The sequence below is a fragment of the Carettochelys insculpta genome, chromosome 2 (genome assembly GCF_033958435.1).
Source record: "Carettochelys insculpta isolate YL-2023 chromosome 2, ASM3395843v1, whole genome shotgun sequence".
In the NCBI taxonomy this organism is placed as follows: domain Eukaryota; kingdom Metazoa; phylum Chordata; order Testudines; family Carettochelyidae; genus Carettochelys; species Carettochelys insculpta.
In genome coordinates, this window is record NC_134138.1 from 12,650,652 (window position 1) to 12,670,857 (window position 20,206).

At 42.1% G+C, this 20,206-nt stretch overlaps 1 protein-coding gene across 9 annotated transcripts in view; it reads left to right on the forward strand.

The window, feature by feature from the left end:
* PTK2 (protein tyrosine kinase 2) overlaps positions 1-20,206 on the forward strand; it is a 418,848-nt gene that overhangs the window by 248,789 nt on the left and 149,853 nt on the right. For all 9 annotated transcript variants that reach the window (XM_074986603.1, XM_074986600.1, XM_074986607.1 and 6 more), the window contains 3 exons: positions 2,085-2,164; positions 3,424-3,486; positions 14,901-14,955. In XM_074986603.1, the coding sequence (XP_074842704.1) occupies positions 2,085-2,164; positions 3,424-3,486; positions 14,901-14,955 (198 nt within the window). The remainder of the gene's footprint in view (positions 1-2,084; positions 2,165-3,423; positions 3,487-14,900; positions 14,956-20,206) is intronic.

Genomic DNA, 20,206 nt, shown 5'->3' on the forward strand with positions numbered 1-20,206 from the left:
TATGCTCTAGGGTAGACATAGCCTGAGGCACTCAGTCATATTTCCTAGAACTACAGTTGTGTGCAAATTTGCTGGTGCTGAATTGAGATGCTCCCCAGAACTCTTACAATGCAATTCATGAACATATTTCTGACTGGCAGAGAACACACTACTGCAGCAAGCTTTTTGAAGTATTTTTTTTTACCTCCCAGCATATGCTTTCTTGTTACAGGGTTGAACCTCTGCCATTGATAAATTTTGGATGTGCTTTTTAACCAAACCAGAATTATACATAAGTATTTTTAATATTCAACTGCTAATGAGCTCTCTTCCACATACTTAAGCACATGATGTTAAAGTCACCTTAATGGGAAGCCAACTTCTCTATTACATTAATAGTTTTATCATACAAATGAGTGCAATAATCATCTGCCACACCTCAAACATACATTCAAATATGTCACCACTTCAGACTGAAAAAGAAAACTTGTTTTACATCAGTGATGAGACAGACACTTGATAGCTTTGAATAAGAAGATCAAATGGTGAGAGAGAATTCCATAAAGTATTTAAAAGTAAATGTAAGTGTTTGATCATGACAAATGTATATATTATATTAATTTTATAAATTGCTTCAGCTGATGTGCTTTCACAGAAGAGCAGAAGGTCAAATTCTGTGAGTTTCACCATTTGTCATATTCAAATAAGTTAAATACAGTACTTAACCTTGAAAAAAATTTTGTAATAGACAATTATACTTGGCTCATGTGTGATTATTTTTTATCAAAACATCAAAATGTAAAAGATGGGATTTTTTCCTTTAAACCAATATATGCTTATGTGAATAATGTAATAAGTGTTTTACAGTGGGGGGGGGGGTTAGTTTTGTCAAAATATTGAGTACTTGAGCTGTCCACGTCTAAGAGGCTTTTCTCTGACGTTGTTGAATCTATCATAGTAATTCACATTCCCATCTTATGAAGCCCATAAAGATGCTTGTTTTTCCGGAGCTGTCTTCAGCGATCAAGTTAATGCTTCTTCCCTTGTTGGAATTTTTAAAAAAGGGAATTTCATTGTAGTATAATATTTCAATTACTTTTTCTCTTGCCGTAACTGGTGACTGCCCAGTTCTTTTTGGAAGTTTTGGCTCCTAACACTTCATAGTGTCTTCATATTTCATCTGCAGTGAATTCATACTGGTTTTGTGATATAACAATCTTTGCATAATAACAGACCATGATATCCGGATGATAGCATTATGAATTCTACACTGTTAACCGTGAAAATAAAAGTCCATATTCACTTTTATTTAAAATGTATGTCTATAGAGAATATCTTTCTTTGTAGAATAAGCCAAAAAATCATTTACCAAAGCAAAATTCTTTTGTGTCCTGTTCTTTCTTTATGAGAGATGGGTATGCCTTTACGTGACTGGTGTTTGTATATAGTTGCTTTATTCCCGTATAAAAAGCATTCTTTAAAAATTACTTTGGGCTGAAAGTGAAGTGAGTGTATCAGTGATCACATACGGACTCTACTATTTCAAATGCTTCTTTAAATTGATGTTGTGGGTCAGATTTTCACAATTTGCTACATTTTTATTTACCCATAAGTCAGTATGTGTGTCGTGTGAACATGCATAGTTAGTGATTGCATGTGCAAAATTACAAGGCATTTGTCTAAGTGATTCATGTACATGTGTGTATAACAATTGAGTGTGCAGTCATATTAATTGTGAGTACAAATGTCACAGCTGTGATAGTCATGCATTATATGACTATGTTGATCAAATTAGGAAAGTGTAATGTTGGTAGCACACAGGAGTGGCAAATTGCTTCAAAATTTCCGTTCAAAGAGATTGCTTATAAGCTCATGTAAACAAATGAGAAAGATAAGAGAGGGTTTTGGTTATGGGCTTCTTTTTTTCTGTATACACTCTACGATAAGGTGATACCCAACAAAATTGTTTACACCTAAAATAAAGGTATATCCAGAGTTGCTTGGACAATATTCAAGTGTATCATCAATAGGATCGACTAATGAACCAAACTTAAGTAGCATTTACGTTATCTTTATATGATACAAACCTACTTATTTTACCGTAGGTGAAAAATGATTATATGTTAGAAATAGCAGACCAAGTGGACCAGGAAATTGCTTTGAAGCTAGGTTGTCTTGAAATCCGGTAAGTTTGAAACTGCATACTTTGTTTCTGATATGCTGAAGCTCTTTAATATTTTTCCTGATTCACGTACCATTATTGTTAGGAATTATAAAAACAATTGTGTTGTTGAAATTATAAAATAACCTGACTATATCGTAACTAATTCCTAATGCTTTGTAAATTAAAGATTAATTTTACAGCTCAATTAACTACCTTTTGTATTGATTTTATTTGGTGCTTAGTTGCAAATAAATGTTTCAGAGCCTAAAGACTAAACTAGAATATTCCAAAGAAAATAAGTCTGCAGTTCATTTGCTAGCTGAGAGTGTCACATCCTCATTTCCATTAATAGTACAGACAAAGAATTTAATTAAAAATAGTACACTGCTGCTTTTACACTGCACTTGATGTTGCAGATTAATATGGTAATTTAAGACACAAAATATTTTTGCAAAACAAAATTTCTGAAAGAGCAAATAAACTGATCTTGTGAGCTACACTGATATTTTATGTATTTTTTCCATTTCAAAGTGATAAACATAAACACTTGAGGTAATTCATGTATGTTTACCAGATTGAGAATCTTGAAACAGTTGCCCCTTAAACATTTTGAAATGTATTTTCACTATTTTATTGAGAATCTCAGTGATGAAATAGTTGATTTAGTTCTACCATTTTCTTGCACACCCAGACCAGGACAGTACCAAGATCATTAAGAATTGAATGGGAAATGAAGTGATATTTAACAAACGAAAAAAGGACAGGTTGAATAGTAATTTTCAGAGAGAAAACAGGATTAGGACTGCCACTAGTAATAGGAATACTTCTAATGAAGATGTGGCACTTGGATACTGTAGTTAAGGGCTTGAAGTGTTTTCTGCTAGCCTTAGTGGCAATCTTGAAAGACATGAAAATTGTATTCAATTTTTTTATGAAATATATTGAGTATAACAGCCCAGTGCCCCTGACACTTTTCTCTCGGACATATTCTACAATAGAATATTTTTGTCAAGCACATAATGGCTGTCTGATTTGTTTTTATACTCATCATCATGGTGTTACTAGTATGTCTGAGAGGTCCTGTGCAAGAAAAATACTTCAATCAACTCATGGCTACGCTGTTAGTGTAGTGTAATATTTTGTCAATGAACATATATTTTAAGTCTGTCTGCAAAGGGATTTTAGCGGTAGGTCTCTGAAAGCTTTGAATCCACTTAATGTAGATTTGAGCTGTTTCATCCAATAATTATCGCTTATAAATATTTTCCCCCTGACTTTAGGAGATCCTACTGCGAAATGAGGGGCAATGCACTAGAAAAGAAGTCCAACTATGAAGTTTTAGAGTAAGTATTGCATTTCAGTTTGAGGTTTCAGCTGTTGCTTGTACAGGAAACTGAAGACCAATTTAGTGAGAAGCATTTTTCAAAGTAACATCATGATTTGTAGTTTTTATTTGATCTGAAAGTAAGAAATCTTAAAACCTGATAAATTTCAGTGACATGGTGAATCAGTGGACATGGTGAGAGCTCACTGTTGTAGGACAAAGACAAATTGGGTTAACTCTTCAAACTTGTTGATACACAGTACCATGGCATTCAGTCATCTGTGTTCTGTTAGTGTTTGTGGGATAAATTAGTCTAGTCCTACAGATTTAACAATGCTTTATTTAAAAATGGATTTTCTGTGTATAGTTGATTAATCAGTCTCAGGACTAATTTTTACAGAGTTCTTAAATTACTGACTAGCTACTTGAAATTTAAAATCTGAGGATTTATTTTCCTTTTGCATCTGTTCTGTGTTGTTTTACTGAGTTATGATCTTGCAGTTAGTAAATATGTAGTGTGTGCACCACATTTTCCAAAGCTTGAAACATCCAAGAAGCATCCTCATACAGATCTAATTTGTTGACTTAATCATGCTGCATAGTAAGTGGCTTCAATCCAAATTTGCAGAGTGATTGAGAAGCTTTGTATTCAATTCCAAAAGAGACAATTGATGTTTGTTATGACCCTTTGTAAAGGTCAATTTTGTTTTCATTAGCTTCATTGGAAGAATATGTCAACTCCATCTTCTAACTAGTTACTGAGCTTTGCTGCTAAAACCCTTGTGGGATAGAGAAGGCGTGGCATATGGCATAATGTAAAATTAGGTTAACAAATCGGGGCAACGAAAAAAGCGTTAGATTTTTGGTTTTTATTTTGAACCAAACTAAGATAACGTGAACTAAGTAAGATAAAGATTTTGTACAGGATCATTTGAAGATTTTTCTAAGGGCAATTAAATGTTGTTTAGGATTGATGATGAAAGATACTTTTGTGTTGTTTTTTTCAACAGGTTCAAAATAATTTCCAGTTTATATGAGAATAGATACTCCACTGCTAAATTTCCTTCTTTCAGAGCATACGTGCCAGGGAAAAAAGTTTATTTGGCAGTGGCAGAAGTCTAACATGCTGTGCACATGGTCTGGAGTCAGTGATTCCTGGGTTCCAATCTCAGCTCTGATCCTAACTCAGTATATGATTTTGGATGGCTTATGCCATATTTTCAGAAGTGGTCTCTGTTTTGAATGCCTTCATTTTTAGATTTCCAACTTGGAACACTTGGAGTTCAGTTCTTTTAGACAGTGGTTCCCAAACTTTTCAGCATCACGCCCCCCCTTTTAATTTTTGAGAAACCCTCATGCCCCCTCCTCTTTACCATCATCCAATCTTCCTTTTAACAAAAAATAAACAAAAAACTTGATATAAAAATGTTATTTAAAATTAAAAATAAGTGCAAATAGTTTTTCTTGGCCCCTTGTGGGTGCCTGGTGCAACCCCAGCTGGCCAGCTGCCTGAGCCCCATGCCAGCCACTAGAGCTGTCTGCCTACCTGAACCCTGTGCTGCCAGAGCCACCTGTCAGAGTGCCACGCTGCCGTGGCCAACCGCCTGCCCTCCCGCCCACCAGCTGCTGGGGCCCTGTGTTTCTGGGGCCAGCCACTTCAGCTGCCTACCAGTCCAAGTTACCTGAGCCCCTTGCTGCCGGGGCCAGCCACCCAAGCCCTGCAGTGCTGGGGCCAGCGGCCCAGCTGCCTGCCTGCCCGCTGTTGGGGCCAGCCACCTTCCCATCTGCCTGAGCCCCATGATGCTGGGACCAGCCACCCAAACTCCAAAAGCTGCTCCCCAGCCTGAGCCCTACAAGCCCCCCGCCTGAGCCCCTCTCCTCTCCCAAAACCCCACCTGCCCCCCCACTCTCACCCATCCCCCTCCCCTGAGCCAGGCATCCCCAGCCCCAATATAACCCCATCCTTCTCCTTCTTCCTCTCCCTTCCCCAACCCACACTCACTCACCTTTGCAGGAGGCAGCAAGCTCCACATGGGTCTTTGCCGGCTGGCTGCTTTTTATAGCGCCTGCGCCAGGTCACCCATGTAAAATGGCAGGGACTGAGTGCTGGAAACAAAGGCCAGCTCTTTCTTTGGGTCAGGGAAATGATGGCAGGGGCTGGGTCACCTTGAGGCCCCCCTGGAATTTCTTTATGCTCCCCCAGTTTGGGAAACCATGTTTTAGAGACTCCATGCTCACTTTTGACTTCCAATTGAAGTTGTAAGTGGCTGGCATCTCTGAAAATCAGGCATAATACACAGGTGTCTCAACTTGCACAAAAATTAGAGAAAATTTTTGGAAGCAAAATGGCTATTAACCTTTCTTGTTCAGTTTCTATGCTTTTAAAAGTTAGGAATAGGGAATATGTGCATCACAGTTTAATTAAGATTATATAATGATTTCACTGTGTAAGTACACTCATCCCTTGTTTAACGAGTGCTTTACTTATGAGTACTCACTAAAACGAGGGACACACATACTAACCTTTGTTCACTAAATGAGTGAACTTCCCCAGCTTATATGAGCCAGCTGTGGGGTCCCTGGCTGGGCGCAGGGAGACCCCCTGCCAGCCCTGTGGCTGGCTCTGCTCCAGCCACAGAGTTCCTGGCTGGGGCACAGGGAGACCTGCAGCCCTGCAGCTGGAGCCTTCTCCCTCCCTTCCCTCAGACATGCACCTGTCTGACAGCCCTGAGGCTGGGGGAAGAGAGGGAGAAGGCTCTTAGCCTGGTTCCTTCCCCTGTGCTGGTGGGAATGTGAAACTGACCAGCCGTGTGCAGATCAGTTCCCCAGTCCCACAAATCATGGGGAGACTGGAACCAGCCTTCTGGATCCCAGCTCCTGCCACTTTGGGAGCCAGGAAACTGACCAGCCTTAGTGGTTCCTGGGTCCCTTCCCCTTGCAGGAAAATTCGAGTTATGTGGGGGTTGCAGGAACAACCCCTGGGTAACTCGAAGGTTTACTGTATTAGTTCCCCCTGGCCCACCCCACAGATCTCACCCTCAACCAGGTTTTAACCCCTTCCCCCATGGTCTCAAACTTCCCCAGGCCTTAGCCCCCCCGGCAGCCACAAACCACTCCCAGCCTTAGAGCCCCTCAGCAGCCACAAACTGCCCTCAGCCTTAGCCTCCACCTGCAGCCTCACACTGCCCCCAGACTTACACCCCCCAGCAGCCCCAAATTGCCCCCAGGTTTACATGCCCCCAGAAACCCCCAACTGCCCCCAGCCTTAGACTCTCAATGCAGCCCCAAACTGCCTCCAGGCTTACGAACCCTCCAGCAGCCCCAAACTCCCCCCAGTCTTAGACCCCCCCCCCGCATCCCTAAACAGCCCCAGCCTTAGTCACACCTCCTCCTCCTCCCCCCGCAGCCTCTTCACCTTGGCTGGGTGGCTCCCCCAGCGCTCCTGCTTCCAGAAGGTAACAGTCCTTAAAAACCAGTTAACTCAAGTGCTAAGATTTCAGCACCTAGGCATGAGGTAATTGCTATCCCTAATGATAAAGATAGCTGCCATCTCCAGCAGCTATCTCTATTGATTGGTATCTGCCTGAGGCAGCAGTGTTAAGAAACTGCAAATGGTTTCTTTAACAGACATATGCATCTGGGAACTGCCCAGCTGGAGACCATTAACAAATCTAATGGTGACCCATGTTTGGGTCCAGACCCATAGTTTGGAAATCCCTGCTCTACATACATACACTACCTTCTATTTCTGGTGCCAAACTATTCAAATACATCAGAAAAGTACCTAAACTCAACTGGTTTATGTCAAGTTACAAGCACTTGGAACGAATTTGAGACTTTTACATTTATTTTAATGGGAATTTAGTGTCAGTCTTATGAGTTTTCACTTACGAGCAGAAATTTGGGAACCAATTGTGCTCGTATCGTGAGGGATGAGTGTACTGGCAAAATGTTGTGCCCAAAAATAAATAAATTAAAGAAATAAATAAAATTCTGAACAAAGTATTTTAAAATTCTACAAACTTGTAGTAGTCAAAACAACAGTATCTAATCATACCAATTTTGATTATTTTGATAGCTTTTTTCAAACCACCTGTCAGCTAGTATGTTTGTTAACAATACAGTCAAAACAATTTCCCCAGCAGGAGAGATTTAAAGAAACCTTGTGACAGCCCAGTTCCAGCTGCGTGCCCAGCCCCCAAATCCCAGGTAGCAAAAAAACATCTAGTAGAGTGACTTATCTAGCCAAGTGGAAGCATTTCTGAGTTGGTCTTCCCAGAGACTTCTCATGCTGGAATACTTACTGTATTGAAACTACAGGTCCTAGCCATTTCATCAATCAAAGTGTATCTAATGGCAATTTCAGCCTTTCACCCTCTTGTGAATGATAGGTCAGTTGTCTCTCATGAAATGTCCATTCACTTACTTCAAGATGTAGAAACGCTTTACCCACAAATTAGTGCTCATGTCCCTTTGGGGGACTTAAATCTTGTCCTGATGAGACGCACGGTTCTTCTTATGAGCTGCTAGCATCTTGCTTCCTGTTGTGTCTTCCAAGTAGTGATTACCTCAGCAAGGAGGGTCTCCTAAATTAGGCCCCTTACATCACAATCTCTGTATATGGTGGACAAAGTTTAACTTTTTCTCTAACCAGTGTTCCTACCAAAGGTGGTTGTGCAGTTTCATGGCAATCAGGCTATTTTCCTGTCTTATTTTCTTCCTAAAACCAGTACTTCTTTTTGTAAGAAAGAAGGAAAGAAAAATGGATGAGCTGGTACTAAGCCAGTGTCCCTCTTCCCCAGGCAAATCCAATGGCTGGAGCTCCTGAGGTGCTTGTACTTGGTACTGGCAAATACCAGCACAAAAAAGCTCTGCCTAACACTGATCAAGAAATACGGAAGAATAGCATTTCTAATCACAAGATGTTAGGTGCACCCTGGATTTCTACATTGAGAAGACCAAGATGTTCCATAAATCCATACAGCTTTTTGTGGAGGTAGCAGATAGGATGAAAGCCCAGAGAATTTCATCCTGGATCACTTGCATTTATATGTGCTACGAGAAGAAGGACATCTTACTTCTTGCCATCTTGACAACCCATGCAATGAGAACTCAAGCTTCATTAGCACCCTTTCTGTCCAAAGTCCCTCCCCAGGACATAGATAGGACCGTGACTTTGTCATCAGTGCACACTTTCTTCTCTCATTGTGCCATCACCCAGCAGGTTAGGGATGATACCAAGTTTTGTAGAACAATGTTGCCATCTGCATATCCATGAACTCCAAGCCCCTGTCTTCATATGTTGTTTGAGAGACACATTATGTGGAATGGACATGAGCAAGCACTTAAAAAAGGAAGAAAAAAAAAAGTCCTTTCTGTAACTGCTGTTCTTTGAGGTAGTTGCACATATCTGTTCCACAACCCATTCTCCTACTACTCATTCACAATTAACCGGCCAGCAGGGACTTAGAGGCTATCTGAGCCCCATATGCTGATAGATGAGTGTGCAGCACCAGAGGGTGCTAGAGCTGGCCCAACAGATACTATTGAAGATAAAATCTCTAGTGTCTGTGTATGCACAATGTCTACACCTACTGTGGAATAGACATGAGAAACCGAAGAGTGTCCCAGTGGCTGCTCCATTTAGGTATTGCGGTAACACTGTGCCCCTGATTGGAGAATTAAGGTAGCAGTTCGCTTGCCAGGCTGTGCATACAAAATGGTCAGGGCGCACTGAGCACAGTAGCTACTGTGCATGCACAGCCCGCCAACCCCTTCAGTTCCTTCTCTGCTGCCATTGGCACCTGTCAGAACCCATTGCTGTTCCGTTAATTTTCTCTCCTTAGTGCACTTACATAATTTGTTTACTATTCATAGATATAGTTAGTCACAGTTAGAGTTAGTGTAGTTTTCAGTGAATGAGAAGTTTAAGTGAGGGACACTGCATCAGCAAGGGTCTCCGCTTCAGGAAGTTCACTGCTAGAACAAAGAAAAGGATCAAAAAGTCCATGTGACCAGTCTGGGACCCAGAACACTTCTCACCACCAGTGCAGCCCTTACTGGTGGCTACCTCAGAATGGGCAGCACCAGTCTCTAAACTTTCCCCACCAGTCTCCAGTTCAGCGAGGGGCAAGAGAAGACCTTCAGAGACCCAGGATGAGTCATCTCAGAAGACGTGCTCCTGCAGGGAAAAATCCAGCTCAGTCTAAGGTACTGGACTGTGAGGTTCCAGGCAGCTCTGGCACCAAGGTTATCTGAGGAGCTAGGGACCCTCTCAGGGCCAACTCTTAACACACCAACACAAAAAAAAAAATCCAAAAATGGCTCCATCAGCACTGATTAGAACTGCCTTGGGGCTTAGCAAGCTTCCAGCGCTGTCATCACCTACTGACCTTATGCCTCCACCATTGGCACCAAAGGCACAAAAGCAAAAGTTTGGTGCACAAGATTGACCCAGCACTGATGGTAGAGGGCAAAAAGCATCATGGTCCACCTCAACGTCTCCTCATACCTTCTCCACACCTGTTCTCCCAGTTATCAAGCCCTTCTCTACAGTGGATGAGCTTGCAGTGTCCTCAGTACTGGGCACTCCTTTATTCGTCCCTGATGAAACACCTATAACCTCCCACCTCAGCTTTATGGCAACTCCTGTTGAGTCAGTATCACTTCTGGACAGTGAGAAAGGAGATGATGTGAGCCCTATACTTACCAGTCTTTTTCCGAAAGCCCCATTTAACTGACATGGACATAATTATGCACACTTTGGACGTACGCAGGTCTGTAGTGTTCTACCTGCAAAGAACAAAGCTGTTTAGAAAAACAAATTTTTGTATTATCTATAGAACACTCCAATTCATTAGAGATTTCGAAGCAAAGACTTTCCAAATGGACACCCAGCTATATCTGCCTTTCTTATGAAATACTCAGTCAACACCCACCACATACCATACCTACCCACTCCACTAGGGTGACGGTGGCATCAACACCATTTCTTCAAAATGTGCTATTATGGACATTTGTAGAGCTGCCAAGTGAGCTTCTCTGCATACTTTCACACAACACTATACTATAGAAAAATATTCTGCCATGGACACTCAGTTTGACCAAACCACTCTATCCACTGTATCATTACACCAACCAAAGTCCCCTCCGCCATCAATGGAGACTGCTCTATAATCACCTAGGTGGAACATCCATTGGGACACTCCTCGAACAAGAAGGGAGGGTTACTCCCCTTGTGTAGTAACTGAGATTCTTTGAGATGGTTGTCCCCACATGTGCTTCATCTCCCACCCTTCTTTCCCTCTGGTTTGGTACATTCTTTCCAGGCAGAGAAGGAACAGGGGTTGGTGAGCTGTGTATGCACAGTAGCCACCATGTTCAGCACACACCATCTGTTTCTCATGGGCAGCTTGCCAAGGTGCTACTGTAATTCTGTGAGCAGGGGTGCAGCAGCACCATAATACCTAGGTTGAGAACCCACAAGGACAACCATCTTAAAGAACCTCATTATGGAACAAGGTGAGTAACCCTTTCTTATGGAAAAGTTAGAGTTTGCAAACTCTGCTTCATTGACCTTCCCTTTCAAGTGGGAAATGGAACTGTTTTTATCACAGCAGTGAAGGTTGCTTTTCAAACAGGGCTTTATTTGCTAGTTACATGACAATTTCAGGAACTTGTTGTACATGCAGACTTTTTTGACCAACACAAGAACAAACATTCCTGTGCAACTGGTGTGGGTGCTTATTGCCTGTCATTGTCAGGTATGTTCTATGTAAATTTGCTGTGGTCAGATTTTCAGAGGAAACCAAAGGTAGAGTGAGGTAACCCAAAGAGGCAGGTATAATCAAACTTCAGAGTGACCTGTAGCAGTTAAAGCAGTAGGGACTGCAATGAATGGAGATTTGGTCCTAATAAGTATCAGAGAGGTAGCCATGTTAGTCTGTAACTTCAGAAACAACAAGCAGTCCTGTGACATCTTAGAGGGTAACAAATTTATTAGGTCCTGAGCTTTCATGGATAAGACCCAGTTCATCAGATGACCCATCTGATGAAGTGGGTTTTACCCACAAAAGCTCAGGACCTAATAAGTTTGTTAGCCTCTAAGGTGCCAGAGGACTGCTTGTTGTTTTTCGTCCTAATAAGGGTATATTGCTACACCCAGGAGAAGGAGTTAAACAGCACAGGTGCGAAACTGGGAGATAGAAGTATCTTCATCCACTGCATTAAAAAAAGAGCTTAAGAAGCACATCCCCTTTCATGCTGTCCTAAAATTACTTTTCTCTTTTTTTTTTTTGTATTGACTTTTATTTATTTAAGTGTTCAGGAAAAAATAGAAATACAAAACTAACAGAAGAAAAAGTTGCATTTCCTACAACTAATAAACAATGTGGTAGCAAGCCCGGAGGACTGACTGCAGTTAATATTTGATGGGTTAACCCTAATGAAGTTCACACTGAAAAGAAAATGCAGTGTTTATATTCAAATCATTCTTATTGGTAGGAGAACATCGATTATGGTAAATATAAAGCTGTGAGCGTAGCCGTATAAACCAGTAACTGCTATTAATTATCCCTAACTGACAGTGAGAGTAATGCTGCAAGGTCTTAGCCTGGCACTCTGGGTTGATCTCTCTCCTGAATAGGTGTCAGTCCATTCTACAGCTAAGAAATGCAGCCTTCTGGAGTTTGCATGTGGTATTTTATGGTTCGGCTATGAATTCGTTTAAACTTACACTGCTTATTTGTTTTTGCTTATAAAAGGGTTGCATACTGCAGTCACAGACTACTGCTGTAACTGTGTATACTTTTTATGTTCAATTCTACTAAATTACAAAAATGGGACTCGCAAATTAATTTTAAAATTAGAATATGCTGATTAGCAAATGTGACTAAAAATTATTATTCATTAAATTCTGTGTGGTGATTTGTGTGCAGCTTGCTGCATACTCAGGTCTGCAACCAAAAGCTCATATATGATTCCGTTTACAAATAAATTATTGTAGCAGAATGTGGGAGTCACATTCTGTAATAGTGTTAAGATGGTAGCAACGCTGCATTGATTTAGAGAACTTAATTTTTGCAGAATTCTTCTGTTTGCTGAAATATGGAATGTGAACTAATGTATTCCTTGTCAAAATGTCTTAGCATATTATTTAGAAAGTAATGGTGTGTCAGGTTTATCTAATTCTATATGGAATGATAAAATTGCACATAATTTGCATTTAAGAAGAAATACTTCAAAGGACTCAAAGTTTATGAAACTTTTATAATCTTTTCCAGCTTAGTGTCATTGCACAGACTCCAGGGTTCACTGCTGTTAATGTGTTTTATGAAATTATTGTGTAACACCCAGAGTTTCCAGAGAAGATGCTTGAAAAGAACATTTTTTTTGTTTTTATTCTGTAAGACGTAGAATTCTGTGCATGTTATTTCCCTCTTAGCCCATTGGAAGGCAGCTGATTATGTATTCTTCACAAGTTAATCAACAGCAATTTTCCAACATAGGCTGGAGATCTGCTCAGTCTCCCTCAGATAACAAATGAAACTTACATGCAAATTAGCTACAGCGTATGGGTGGTGATTGAGTTACCTCTAATGTCTCAGTGATCTAGGAGTCTTGTCAGTGCACAGCTACATGCTTTACTCTAGATCTGTAACACACAGGTGTAATTTGTAAAGTCAGAATGGCTAAAATTTAATAATGGGATTACAACAGACCAGCAGTCCCAGTTATGATTGAATCTGGTGCTATTCTAAAGAGGAAGCGGGGAAAAATCACCTTTCTGCGATGTTTGTAGCTGCTTCCATTGCTTCATTCTGACTAAACATAATTCTAGACTTCAAGATGACACACATGGGGCAATCCTGTCATCTTATTAAATAGATTGAGGTGGCAAAACTGTGGCGTATGAGCCACAGGTGGCTCGTCTACAGTTAGTGTGGCTCTCAAAGCGCCTGCATGTCCTCACTATTCTCAGCCCACCAGCCTGTTAGGAGGAAGTTGGAGCTTCTGCCCTACAATGGGGTGGTGGGGCTAGGAGCCTTTTCCAACAGGGAGGGGAACCTGGGACTTCAGTCCTGCATGAGGCAACTGCCAGGGCTTGGGGTTTCAACAGGAGCAGGGCTGATACATCCTGTGCCAGAAGTTGGGATACTCCGAACCTGCATCCAAACTTGCAGGTTGGGCCCAACCTTTATATGTTTGGGCTTTTCAACCTTTCTGTTTTTCCTTCTAGGGCATGCATATATGTCTGAAATGTCGAGTGCATGGGTGTGATGGTAACATTTTGTCCGCATTTATATGGATTGGTCACATTGCTCAGAGACAATAGACTACTCAAGAAAAAAAAATCTAGTGGCTGTGTGATGCCTAGGAGATTGTGACATTAAAATAAATTCTAGTAAAATAATTAGAGGGCAGAAGATAGGTGAAGTGGTCAAGGGTGCATGAAAAATGTGTCTCAATGGTTTTGCAATTGCTCTTGTCTACCGTCAGTGACACTTAAAAAAGTAGGCACATATGGTGCAAAGAAGCAGTTGAGGTTGAGCAGGGCAGATTGTCAGTTGAGTTTTGAAATATTTGATGCTTATGTAAGTGCTTTTTTTTTTTACAAACTTTGTTGGGATGCGCAGTCTAATAATCTAAATCAAAATCAAAAAAGTTTGAGGGGCTATATATACATGTCACGGTTACACTATATGTACCTCTTATTTCAACCAGTATGGTTTAGATTTAAGAAAAAAAGGTGAACAGTAGGCATCCATTCAGGGACTTTATAATGCTGATGACAGTAACATAACAATAACATGTATTTAGATCCCCATAAGATGGAGAAATCCAGACTTAGGGGTCCTTGGAACCCCTCATTTATGGTAAATTCTGCAAGTCAGAGAAGCACTTTTTGCACAAAACAGTTTCAGGTGTTTAAGTATGATTGGGTATTCCAGTTTTCTTGATCGTTCTTTATCAGTATACTATGCAGTGAGTGCAAATATGTGAAACAGGCGATTCATTCACAGCACTTCTCTGTGATTGCACGAGGGCCCCATTAAAAGCAATGCACTTTCAGTCCCAGGTACAAAGATGGTATCTTTTTATATTTAAAAACAGAAGATACTACAGAACAGCAATTCCTATGGAGTGGCTAATGTTAACATTTTAATGACACTGAATTTGCATTCTAATATTGAACTTTACCAAGGATTATGTTTGCATGCAGTGTTGTAGCCATGTAACGTTGTGACCTGAAGAAGAGCTCTACGTAAGCTTGAAAGCCTGTCTCTCTTTACCAACAATAGTTGGTCCAATAAAAGATATTACCTTACCCACCTTGTGTCTCTAGTATATTTGCATGCATTTCTTAAGAACCCATCACCATGGTATCTCATAAGGTTTCTTATCCAACAATGTGTGTGTGTTTGTTTATTTCAGGAAAGATGTTGGCTTAAAGAGATTTTTTCCGAAGAGTTTGCTGGATTCTGTAAAGGTAATTATAGCTCCAAGTAATCATATGCCTCAAATCCATGAATAGTATATTTTTCAAATATTGGAGAAAATGAAAATAGCATTCCACTAGCCTGCTTCAGAGACCTGAAAACCAGGTGATTGTTTTGTTTGTATAGTAGTATATGGGGTGATACAGAAAAAAATTTTCCCTTGATCAGAAAGCTGTTAATTGCTAGTGTTCTCATACATTGGTTGCATGTAGTGGCATGTAGTTAAATAGCTGATAAGTGAACTAATGAAGTCTGGGAGAGGAGCCCGAGGGGTGCCCCTCTGGGGTGTAGCTTTCCCCTTCCTCAGGCTGGCTGCCTTCCAGCTCCTCTCCCCCTAGCCTCTAACTGTCCACCCCCCCCCAATTCAAAAACAGCTCGGCTCCACCCTCCTCTTTGTTCAGGACTGAGGTGTTACCTGCCAGCCTAGGTTATAGCCCCAGGGTCATCCTTAGCAGCTGGGAGCTGCTCTGCTTGTTTTACACAAACCCAGGCTGAGTCTCACGCATGCACTCCCCCCACTCCATCACATCTCTCCCCGCTTCCAGACCGAACTGAGCGGGGTCACTTAACCAGTGACCTGGGGAAGTTCGGTGCCCTCCCTGTGTGACAGGGCATCGGCTATGGTGGTGTTGTTCCCTTTGACATGGACCACCTCCATGTCGTAGTCCTGCAGGAGTAGACTCCACCGCAGGAGCTTGACATTGGCCCCTTTCATGTGATGCAGCCAGGTCGGGGTGAGTGATCGGTGTACACGGTGAAACGCCATCCAAACAGGTACGGCTGCAGCTTCCCCAGTGCCCACACCATGGCCAGACATTCCTTCTCTATGGCCACGTAGTTCTGCTCCCAGGGCAGCAGCTTCTTGCTCAGGTGCACGACGGGGTGTTTCTCCCCCTTGTCGTTCACCTGCATTAGTACAGCGCCCAGTACCATGTCTGAGGCATCGGTGAACACCAGGAAGGGTTTGTTGAAGTCTGGATTTGCCAGCACTGGGGCCCTGACCAGAGCCTCCTTCAGAGCGCAGAGGGCCTCTTGGCACTGCTCGGTCCAGACCACCTTGTCAGGCTTTCCCTTCTTACACAGCCCTGTGAGGGGGGCTGCGATGGAGCTAAAGTGGGGCGCAAACCTCTGGTAGTACCCTGCCATCCCAATGAAGGCCTGGACCTGTTTCTTAGTCTGGGGTGTTGGCCAATCTCTGACAGCCTCCACTTCAGCTGGCTCTGGCTTTAAGCAGCCGCTGCCCACCTTGTGGCCCAGGTAGGTCACCTCAGCCATCCCCACCTTGCACTTCCCTGCCTTGATAGTCAGGGTGATTTACATTACCATAGAGATTTAACTTTTAGCTAAGAGTTATGGTTATGTCTCCCTTACCCAGGGTATTAGTGCTAGAAACTGCTCCCAAAGTAATCTCTCTGGTGTGATGTTACTTAATGTAACTTCTCAAGAATGGGAAATTTGGAGAAAGGAAATTAGGAAGAAACAAAATTAGGTCGTCACTAAAACATGTGCTCCTGATAAACCAAATTCTGTACTTCTTGCTGAATGCTCTATCCAACTCCCATTGCAATCAAAGAAAAGATTCCAGCTGACTTCTGAGAGCTCAGTCCAGCTCATCACTGTTTTCTCTCAAGCCTAACTCTCACTGAAGTCACTGGAATACTGTGCAGGTGAAAATTGCAGGATTTATCTGATTCTGGTACTAAGGGAGAAAAAGACAATCGTTTCTAAGTAATTTTCAATCCTCAACATTGTTTAATACAAGTCTTCAAATAAATGGGATGTATAATATCTATATTGTTCATATTCAGTAGTTGGTATACATAAGCTAGACCCTAACTTGTAGTTTGGCACTGGAATGCAACACATGCTATGTTGAAAGCTACATTTTCATGTGTAGAGTGTACTTTTTTTAGTTAATATCCCTTACCTGTTTATGAAAAAGAGGAAAGTGCTTAAAACTCTTCCAAAATAATACAGTAAAACAGAGAAAGAACTTTAAAATTGTGTTTAATTTGTAAAACATTGTTCAAGATGGCTATGTCTACACTACAGAGATCTTCCAAAAAAAAACCCTTCCAGAAGATCCCATCTCAAAGAACTTCTTTCGAAAGAGTGCGTTCACACACAAAAAAGCGGATCAAAAGAGTGATCTGCTCTTTCGAAACAGAACAGCCACACAGCTCCCGCTCTTTCAAAAGAACAGGCCAGGGATCGAAAAATCAGGCTGCAGGAGGACTGTTCTGTTGGGAAAAAAAAGGGGACTACAAACTGTCTTCTACTCATGTTTTCTTTCAAAAGAAGCTTTTGAAAGGTGGCACTCTTCCTCAAATGGGAATGGAAGAACGGTTTCAAAAGGAGTGCCTCATTCTTTTGATTTACTTTCAAAAGAACACTTTTTGTATGTAGATGCGCCGTGGGATCTTTTGAAAGAGCCCTCTTCTTTTGAAAAATCTTTTGAAATAACTTGCTAGTGTAGAGGCAGATAATGTGTGTCCCAAGTTCTATCAGAATGAAAACCATAACAGCTTGCTCAGAATTGGCAGTCATAATGAAAATGCTGAAGGACCTAAAGTCATGTCTCTTCTCTTTGAGTCTCTATAATATAGGAATAAAATTATTAAATATTTTATATTTCTGCTCTCTGGTAAGAAAATCTTTAGTCTTAAGTAGCAATCACATACAGAGAACACTCTTACAGAAAATTATTAATCTGTAACTGGAAGTTCTGTGAAGCGTCATCTATAGATCATTTCACAGTTACCCTGTCAAAATGTCAATAGAATTGAAATCTTATAATGTAGAGTATGCTAGGCTAAACTGGGAAGCGCTAATGGTTGCCTGTATATGTAGATGTATGGGTACAAAATCCTACCAGTGTAACTTCATTGGTTTTTGAAGGCTACATAGATAATATTTTCTTATTTGTCCTCCACCTACAAACCCAAAATATAACTATTTTTCAGTTTCAGACCTTCTCATGGTACCTAATACATTCTCTTATGGATTTTAAAAGCAAGTTTCTGTTTCTACTGAAACATTACTCTTAGAGCCACCTCCGATAAAAGACATGTCGTCTTTGAAGTGGAATTGTGTCATTCTCTCTAGCTCTTAAAATTCATACATATTTATACATTTATAGTGTCCTGTATATTTATACATTTATAGTATCCTATTTCATGAACTAAGTAGGGAAATACAACCTGAATGGAGCTACCATAAAGGTGGGTTCACAACTGGTTTGGAAATCCATTCCTGGAGAATAGTTATCAATAATTCACGGTCAAGCTAGAAAGACATGTCAAGTGGGGTCCTGCAGGGATCCAGTTCTGTTCAATATCTTCATCAATGATTTAGATGACATAGGGAGTACATTTACATTTTATGGATGCTATCAAGCTTAGAAGGATATCAAATGCTTTGGATTATAGGATTAAAATTTCTAAATGTTCTGGACCACTGGAGAAAAGGTCTGAAGCAAATGGGGTGTAATTCAATAAAAACAAATGCAAACAGCCAAACTGGATCAGAATGAACATACGAACCAATAATGGCTGTACAGGGTCACACCAAAGGTCTATCTAGCCCAGCATCCTGTCTTCCGACAGTGGCCAATGCCAGATGCACACAAGGGAACGTACAGAACAAGTGATCATTGAGTGATCCCTTTCCTTTCATCTATTTCCAGCCTCTGACAAACAGAGGCTTGGAACACCGTTCCTACCCATCCTGGCTAATAGCCGCTGATGGTCGTAACCTCCATAAATTTATCTAGCTCTGTTTTTTGAAACCTGTTAAACTCCTGGTCTTCACAACCTCCTCTGGCGAGAAGTTCCACAACCCTACTTTGCTCTGTGTGAAGAAAAACTTCATTTTGTTAGATTTTAAACCTACTACCTATTTATCTCATTTGATGACCCCTAGTTCTTATGGGAACAAGTTTATAACTTTTCCTTATTCACTTTTCCATATGTTTAATGATCTTATAGACCTCTATCATATCCCCCATTAGTGCCCTCTTAGCTGAAAAGTCCCAGTCTTTTTATTCTTTCTTCATATGGTACCCATTACACACACACACACACACACACACACACACAAAAAATGTAAGGTCACATAACCTGTTTACTCCATTTGTTATACATAAATCACCATATTGTTTAATATATGAACCTATTTAATGGTAGTCCATCGATCCGATGATGACAAATCTGTGAAGATCATTTGTTATTGGTTTCATGGTGTGCCCTCTGCTGACTGTATAAACCAATTCTAGAGGTGCACATTTTGCCGTAGATGGTGCATGGGAAGTTTGCAATCTGTGGGCTGTGCATTGCTGATGCTCTGTGACGTCGTTCGCGTGCCTCTTGAAGACGCCGGCAGCAGTCTTCCTCAAAAGCAATGCAGGTATTTCTGACTGTTGCACACCACTGTGTTCTGTCACTGGCGGCGTCCTCAAGGTCCCTAGGTTTGATACTGCTGTACTACAGATTGGCTTTGATGGTATCTGTAGTGAGTCAGTATGGCCTCCTGCAGACCCGGAGGCAGGGGAGGCTATGCAGAGGCCCTGGTGGGCGGGGCCGGAGCCAGGAGACCAGAGGCCCGCCCCTCAGAGGGTGGGGCCAAGGGCTAGAAGAGCCAAAGGCGGGACTCAGGACCCATTGGTGCCTGGGCCTCCGGGCAGGGAGGACATGCCTGCACGAGCTCCTCGGCGCCAAAGGGAGAGGGCCTGCTGCTGCCCAGCCAGGCCAGAGGAGCAAGCCCCCAGCGGCTCCAAGCAATCCCGGGTCCGTATGCCCCAAGGGGACTACCCGGACTTCCCAGACCTACCAGGACCTTCACGCCGGCGGAGACCCCCCGCCTTGGAAGAAGCCCCAGGAGTGGGCTGCCCCAGAGTCCCGGCGGATCCCTACAGCACTCAGGCCCAGGATCGCCTCGGGTCTCCTGTATTACCGCCGCCCGACTACCCTAATGACATTGTTATGGACGACTGGCCGGAGCCCCCGAAGGTGGATGACCTGGAGGAGACCGACTTAGGGGGACCCCTTGACCAGATGGACTGGGACCTTCCGCCAGCAGAGGTCGAGGTAGGAAGTGGCCCAGGGAACGACGCTCACGAACCCATGGCAGTGTGTTGCGGTCTGGATCCTCACTGCCGGGGTTGCGTGTGAGCGACCCCCCAGGGCCCCAGGCCGGGTCACAGTGGAGTGGGAGGGCCTGCGACCGCCTACCCCCCTCCTTGAC